The sequence below is a fragment of the Gavialis gangeticus genome, unplaced genomic scaffold, assembly GCF_001723915.1.
Source record: "Gavialis gangeticus isolate Ggan-Ray unplaced genomic scaffold, GavGan_comp1, whole genome shotgun sequence".
Taxonomy (NCBI): Eukaryota; Metazoa; Chordata; order Crocodylia; family Gavialidae; genus Gavialis; species Gavialis gangeticus.
The window spans coordinates 12,157,511-12,165,524 of record NW_017729004.1 but is presented as its reverse complement, the minus strand read 5'-3'; the positions used below and the strand labels follow the sequence as shown (position 1 = coordinate 12,165,524).

At 43.9% G+C, this 8,014-nt stretch overlaps 1 protein-coding gene across 1 annotated transcript in view; it reads left to right on the top strand.

The window, feature by feature from the left end:
- WDR48 (WD repeat domain 48) overlaps positions 1-8,014 on the top strand; it is a 37,347-nt gene that overhangs the window by 25,626 nt on the left and 3,707 nt on the right. Inside the window, exons 14-17 of the mRNA XM_019508097.1 lie at positions 563-658; positions 4,753-4,858; positions 6,809-6,896; positions 7,853-7,929. Of these exons, the coding sequence (XP_019363642.1) occupies positions 563-658; positions 4,753-4,858; positions 6,809-6,896; positions 7,853-7,929 (367 nt within the window). The remainder of the gene's footprint in view (positions 1-562; positions 659-4,752; positions 4,859-6,808; positions 6,897-7,852; positions 7,930-8,014) is intronic.

The following is an 8,014-nucleotide window of genomic DNA, read 5'->3' as shown; positions in this document are numbered from 1 at the left end:
GGGTCCAGAGGAGGGCCACCCACGTGATCAGGAGGCATCAGGGCAGGCCCTATGAGGAGAGGCTATGGGACCTGAACCTGTTCAGCCTCCACAAGAGAAGGCTGAGGGGGGGATCTTGTGGCCTGTTACAAACTAGTCAGAGGGGATCAGCAGGCACTGGGGAAGTCCCTGTTCCCCCGAGCACTACCAGGAGTTACCAGGAATAATGGTCACAAGCTGGCAGAGGGTAGATTAGGCTAGACATCAGGAGGCACTATTTCACTGTCAGGGCGGCTAGGATCTGGAACCAACTTCCAAGAGAGGTGGTGCTGGCTCCTACCCTGGGGGTCTTTAAGAGGAGGCTGGATGAAGACCTTGCTGGGGTCGTTTGACCCCAGTACTCTTTCCTGCCATGGCAGTGGGTCGGACTTGATGATGCTCAGGTTCCTTCTGACCCTACTAACTATGAAATGAAAATATAGAAAGTTGCATGGTCTCCTTTCTCCTTAGCCTGTCTGTATGAAAATGTCAGTGACTTTACATATTCTTATCTTCTGTTTTTTTGCATAACAATATCTTATAGTGAACCTTGGAGGACTTTTACTACAAGCACTTCTAGAATATTGGCCTAGAACACACATCAATCCAATGGATGAAGAGGAAAATGAAATAAATCATGGTTAGTACTTTCCTGTACGCAGCTGGAATCTTTTCTTCCTCCTCCCCCGCAACCTCCCGCTCGGCATTCATAGCTGGTTTGGTATACATAAGGCATTTGCAACAATGTCTACATCTACGATAAGCTTTTAACATAACTTTGCATTGAAATATCTCATTTAGCAGTTGTTTAGCAAATAATTCTGTTCAAAATCTTTTGAACTGCTAAACAGGGAAACTGATTTGAGTTGATTTTCAATTTATAGAAATCCTATTCCTTGGGGGGAAAAATGCTAGTAAAAATCCATTTAATGGACGCACATCCTGTGAGCTCTAGATGGTATTGGGGAACAACAGTAATTCAGTTATGGATTTTTAGGTCGCTAGTCATGTAAGAAGAATGTCAAGGGAACAACTAATTTGCTTGTAGATACTGTTAGCAAAAATACAATTATTTGAAAGAGTTATATGGAATGGATATTGGAAGAAAAAAAAAGTCTGTATAAATCTTTGAAGCCATTTCAGGAGTAATCCTCAGCTGCAATAAAAACAAACAAAGTCATATTGCCAGGGTTGCTAATAGGACATGCGTGGGCAAAATATGCCCCACAGGCAGGATGTGGCCTGTAGAAAGATTTTATCTGGCCCACAACGTGTTCCTTGACTCTGCCTGGCCCAAGTGCAGTCTGGCCTGTGGTGTGTCCCGCTGCCCCTGGGCACACAGCAAGGCAGGGGCAGCTTGGCAGCTGCTCCAATTCCCAGCAGCCCTGATGGTGGTGGCTCCTTCTGGCTGCCACCATTGCTAGAACTGGCCCCACTGCCTGGACCCATCCACCTTGTGCCATCTGCGAGGGGAGGGACCCATGCAGGCAAGTTGCTTGGCCAGGCAGCCGAAATGGGGCTGTGGGCCAGTGGGGAGTGGTGTCTGAGAGCAAGATGGGCAGGCATGAGGTCAAGGTCCTTGCAGCACCCACTATGGACCTTTCTGCCCCAGCCATGAGTGGCAGTAGGCAGCCATGAAGATGGAGGGGCTAGAGCTGCTGCCCAACCCTGTTGCTCAGGTGCAAAGGCAGCAGCAGTGACCTAGGCAGAAGCTGCTGCTAGGCACTAGGAAAAGGGGACCTGGCAGCAGGTGCAGCCACCTCCCCCTCATTGCTGTGGCCATTCTTGCTGCAGTCCTCTGGAGCCCACACTGGTGCAGGCAGGAGCTGCAGGGCAGCCTCAGTGCAGGGTCCAGGTGGCTGCAGCAAGAAGGGCCCTGGCAGTGGTGAGGGAGAAGTGACTGTCCCTGCCTCCAGGTCCTGCTTTTTCCCAGCACCTAGCAGCAGCTTTTGCTTGGCCGCTACTGCCTCCGCACCCAGGTCGCTGAAGCCAGCAGTGGCATGAAGTTGGGCAGCAGCTCCAGCCCCTCCTCAGAGTAGAAGGGTGGACCAGAGGCCACACTGATGGCAGTGGGGGTCCCAGCTGAGCTACCCCTACTGAAGCTGCTACCTGCTGCTGACCTGGAGCAGCTGCTAATCCAAGGCCCCAGCCCCATGCCCACACCAGCTCCCCACCTGCCCACAGACCCATCCCACATAAAGAGTTTTGGTGAGCTGTTGCAAGGTGGGGTGGGGGAGATGTTGCTATGGCCTGCAGCAGCTCCATAAAACTTCCTGTGTGGCCTGTGGGCCTAAATAATTGCTCACCCCTATATTAGAAGCATATTGCATAAAAATGGATAGGCAAGATGGACTGACTTTGTAGGAAGTTTAAAACCATGTAATTCAAACTCGGTGAATGATTGGGACAAGTACACAAAGTGACCTATTCAAGTCCACGTCAAGCCAGAATTGGTCAAGAGCTGCTAGTGGCTAAGTGGTTTTTGTAAAAAAAAAGAGTTGGTTTAAGTTCAGTTTCTCTAGTATCTGCCTTACAAAACTCTTAGCATGCTAAACTTTTAGCATTTTTATCAGGAATAACAAAGATCATGTTTGTTTTAATACTTGCTCACTTTGTGTGATTTCAAAACAGGGTTATGGCACTTGGGCAGACTGTTTTGGGGAAGCTTGCTTTATTTCCCTTTATTATAGCTGTTCTCTGTATTAATGGCTTAAGTCTTTGGATAGGAAATGTGAGGAATGACAACTACCAGACTCTCAGAACTTTAGGTCCCTGATGCTGTGCTTCTCACTCTTGGGCATAGTTCCTTGTCAGGAAGACTGCCTGGGTGAATGAGGATTGTAGGGGTTGGACTCTAAATTTTTCTTGAAAAGGGTTGAAAACTTTTTTTGAAGCAAAAACTGAAGAGTATTTAGGGAGAAAAAAAATGTCTCCAAAGGAGTTGTTGAATTAGTGCTGTTGTTAAGAGAGGTCATCAAGACCATAGTAGGCAGGCTGGATACCGTTCTTAATATTTTTGTAAAAAGTACTTTAATGCTATAATCTCAGGGGGAAAAAACGTAAATGAGAATAAGTACTTTAGTGTTTTCTGGAGTCACCACACTGGAAGTTGTGTGTGACGACACTGGTCTGGAAGCTGCAAACAGGAAGGGTACAAGTCTGGCATCACATTTTACATAACTGAGAAATGGAGGGTTATGTATTTGTGTCTGTGATCTTATTTCGCCTTGCTGGAGTCCCTGGAAAACTGTTAGTTCAAAAGATGAGTCCTCCTCACTGCTTTTTCTCAGTCTTAAGGCTGAGATGAAGCTGTTCTAATGTAGATGCATTTAATGTTTGTTTGGGGGTTTTCTGTTTTTGTTTTTTTTTGCTTTTGTTTTTTTCCAGGACTCCAGTAAGGTGGAATAGGATTTGGCCAAAGGTCTTTCCATACACACAATACTGTACAAATGACATATAACAGTTCCTGCAAACAGCACTAGCGAATAAACTCAGAGTGTGTGTGAAATGCTTCCTTTTCTGAGTTAAGTCTTTAAGATTTTCAGTTACCAATTCAGTGCTGTGAGCATTCAGTTTTTTCATTTTAAATGTTGAAGCATCATCATAACCTTGTCTTATTTTCAGTAACTTTATAAGCAGAACTTTGCAGTGCCTCCAAAAATCCAGTTTATTGTTCTCATCCTCGGTTGTTTACCTGAATTACTAACGAAATCTCTAAATCCATTTAGAAATCCTTTGTTCTAATTTCCAGAGTGCTCTAATTTCTTTTTGAGTATGCAGTAGCCTGCTCTATACCTGTCTGGTCACAATACTTGACTTTTGAACTCTGCTCCTCCATTTACTATGCCTTTCAAAAGTTTGGTGAATTTCTGCATTCAACGTGATGTTCAATTCAATAACTGGTTGATTTTTATAGAAGCCACAAAGCAAACCTGGACTCTTTCGCTTGGAAGGCATTGCACCTTGACACTTGTGCATACTTGTTTGTCAGTGAATTTTACCACGCATTTCAAAATGCCTTGCACGTGAATCATTTTGAATGTTGTGGTTTCCAGCAAAAGAATAACCGATGGTGGCACTCCTATAATCCAGCACTCTGCATTTTACATGTCACTGGGATCCTTTTTTCCCTGCAGTTCACAAACATCAACCTGGTCAATAATGAAGAGAATTTTATAATGCAGTGAATTTAAGATAAGACCGAACTGTGTCAGTGCCACTTGCTATTTGAGTAGTAAAATAAGGTGAGCATGCAAAGAATGGGCTTAGGCATAGCATTGTATTTTCATATGAAAAGCCTTGACCTTCAAATAATGGCTATTATGGAATGACGCTTTTACTTGGTCATTCCAAAGTGTGGATCTTTTCAGTTATTTATCAAACACTTATTTATCTGTGTTTCGCAAAAATAGGAGGAAAACTCATAAGGCAGTGTTCAGCTCGTGGCCTCATTCTGTTTATACATCAGACACTAAGATCTGAAAGATGAATAAGAGTTTTTAATTTTTTTCTTTTCCTCTTGACACATTTGCTAAGAACTGGGATTTCTAGCTTTTAAGAAATCATCGTTTATCCATTTCTTGTTTTGTGCATATGCCAAGTGTTTTGGCTAAGGTTTTTGTGGACTTTGCTTGAAATTTACCAGCTGCTGTAGGAAGAGACCCAACTTGCTTTATTCTGCACCTGGTTTTAAAACTAGGTGTATAATCTTTGTTGTGTGTGTTGTTTCTTTAGTGAATGGCGAGCAAGAGAATAGAGTACAGAAGGGAAACGGATACTTTCAGGTGCCACCACACACGCCAGTTATTTTTGGTGAAGCTGGAGGACGCACTTTGTTCAGGTACCAAAGTTTAAGAAGCTGTAGTATGGCTAAACAATCCACTTTGTGGTTTGAGTTGATTTGTAGCAGAGGTCTTAGGAAGACACTGCATTATGTATGGCTCAGAATGCACCTCTGACCCATCACCCTTCCTGTAAACCAGTTAATAGCAACCTGAAGACTCTTTCATTCTACAGCTGTGTAATTCTTCCCCTTTAAGTTCCTCTAGCAGTACTTAATTATGGGCAAATATTACAGGCTATAAGACTGCAATACTGAGCTGCAGGCATTAGCTTCTTTTTTTTCCCCCCATGCTTGCTGGTCTGCGTAATTGCTTAACACTCTCAGAAGCATATTAGCTGGTCTGTCAGAACATTCTTATCCTTGGCAGATAGGAAGCACAGAGGCAGTCCTGTGACCTTCCCTGAGCAACCCTCATCTGGATGGTAATCAGTACCTGCACATATTTCCTGTTCTACGTTGATTTCATCAGTACAAGTAGATGCAACCAGTGACATTTAACAGTGGAAAACAGATTCCCAGCATTGAGATGCTATAAAACATTCCTGTCCATGTAATATCCTGTTCCCCTGAGCGCCGCAAAGAGTGACCAGGAACAATGGTCACAAGCTGGCGGAGGGAAGATTTAAGTTAGACATTAGGAGGCGCTACTTCACGGTCAGGGTGACTAGAGTCTGGAACCAGCTTCCAAGTGAGGTGGTGCAGGCTCCCACCCTGGGGGTTTTTAAGAGGAGGTTGGATGACCACCTTACTGGGGTCATTTGACCCCAGTGCTCTTCCTGCCATGGCAGGGGGTCGGACTAGATGATCTGCTCAGGTCCCTTCCGACCCTAGAAACTATGAAACTATATCAGCATTGATAAAAGGAAAATTAATGTGATTGGCAGTCAGCTTTTTTGGCTGATGTGGCCGATTTAATGTCACTGATAAAAGCTGTGTGCACTCACACAGCTGCAGCATGCGTGTAGCCAGCGTGACAGTTTGGAGAGCAATGTCTGGCTGGTAAGTCTGGTTGGGGGGAGCCAGATCGAAAGCCCCCATAGTGAGAAAGGGAGTGGGGTTGGGGAAGGGGGAGGTGCTGACCAGCCAGGGCGGGGCATGGGGCAGAGCTGCGAGCGGATCATCCAGGGGGCACAGGGAGGGATGGGGGTATCCCCCTGTATGAGCCGCTCACAGCTCCATCCAGTATCCCACCCTGCCCCGGCAGGGCAGCACCTGCCCCAACCCTCCCTTGCCGTGAAGGCCTTGATCTGCTGCTGCCCTCCCCACACCCTATTCCCCCCTCAGCAGACTTACCAGCCGGTCGCTGCTCTCCAGGCTTCTGGCTGCGTTATCAGCAATCAGATCAGTATCGGCCCAAAAAAATGCTTATCAGTGCACCCCTACTGGTAACCAACCTACTGGCTTTTAAATGACTGATTTCTCAATACCCTGACCCACAACTATTATAGCACATCTGAAGTCTGGGAGCACTGTGACATTCAGTCCCAATGTCACTTAAGTAAATTTGGTTACTTAATGTGAGCTTCACCACTGTGGCTTTTAACATATTGGACTTGTAAGCAAGGCCTGGACTTTTTGTTCTAATCTGTTTCCTGCCTGCATGTAAAACAGCTGGTCTGTTTCCCCAGCCCTGCAGGACACTAATGCCAAGTCTTTTGTCCAGGGCATACTTTTATTCTTAGGCAAAACAGACAGTTCCTCTGTCCATCCTAAGCCTCTGCTGCCTAAGATTCCTTCGTTTCAGTCCCCCTGTTTGACTTTAGTGGAGGGGACAGCTTACTTCTCATCTCTTTTTATAGGAAATGTGAAAACTTCCAAAGTGGGTCTTACCAGCAGGCAGGCTGCCCTGTTAGAGTGCTTTGTAACTATGTACTGTACAGTGATTTTTTCCCCTCCCCCACCAATAATTTAATTGCATCATTCATGAAACTCATTTCTTTGTCTTAGGTTATTATGTCGGGATTCAGGTGGTGAAACTGAATCTATGCTCCTTAATGAAACCGTGCCACAATGGGTAATTGACATCACTGTGGATGTAAGTATCGCTGTATATAGCACTCTTCTTTGATTGGGGATCTAGAAAGGAGTTTAACCAAACTCTCAAATCACGTGTTTAATATTTCCCCATAACTAGGCTAAAAGGGATGTTTGGGTTATTAACCTGAAATGCTGTCCTCATGCACATTACAGATCTCTGATACCTACTTTCCAGAAAGTACTGGACTTGTGATAATTCTGTAAACCAGCAGGCATTTTGTGAGCTAAACAGCTTTTTGAAAATATTTTGGTCTTATATACCATCTGATAAAATTCCAGAAAAATAAGTTATACTCGCAGTAATGCCATCTATGTTCTCAGCTCACCTGAGGCCCCTCCAGAATAAACCAACGTTAGTATACATTATAATGTCCATTCATTTTTGTTAGCAAGCAACACTCCTTATGAATGATGGAGGAAAGTACTAGAATCCAGCTGAAAAAAGAAACATTCTCAAGCTAGTAATATGCTGAATGCCCATCTTAGTCTGACTGGAGATTTGATTCTGTTCCTTAAAAAAAAAAAAAAGGTGACCAATTAAGTGACTGGTACCTAGGACTGATCCCAGGTATCCAGGCCCTCATTCTTAAAACTGTCAATTTTAAAAGAAACAACATTTGGACTTTTGATATGTAACCTGTCCCATTTTAAAGAACAGAAAATAGAGAGTGGGGAGAGAACTCTGCTGCACCTTTTGGCACCACCATGCTTTTACTGGTATGTGCAGCAATATATATACAAGGCTAGACAAATAAGGGTGTACATGACACACATCTGGAATCCGTCAGATCTTTAAACAGTTTAAAGAAAAGTTGTCAGTTGTGTTAAAGAGATTTCTCTTTATTTGGTTTGATAACCTATTAAATGAGAGCTGATACTTTCCTGTTAGAAATAGCACTAATGAGGATCATATCAGTTCACTAAATATAATACCTTATTCTCATTTCATTTTAGAAAAATATGCCTAAATTCAATAAGATCCCTTTCTACCTCCAACCTCATTCATCTTCAGGGGCAAAGACGTTGAAAAAGTAGGTATATAATTTTACTCTATTTCAGAGGTACTGAAAGTTCAGCTGAAGGGCTCATAAAAAAAAAAAAAAAAAAAAAAAAAAA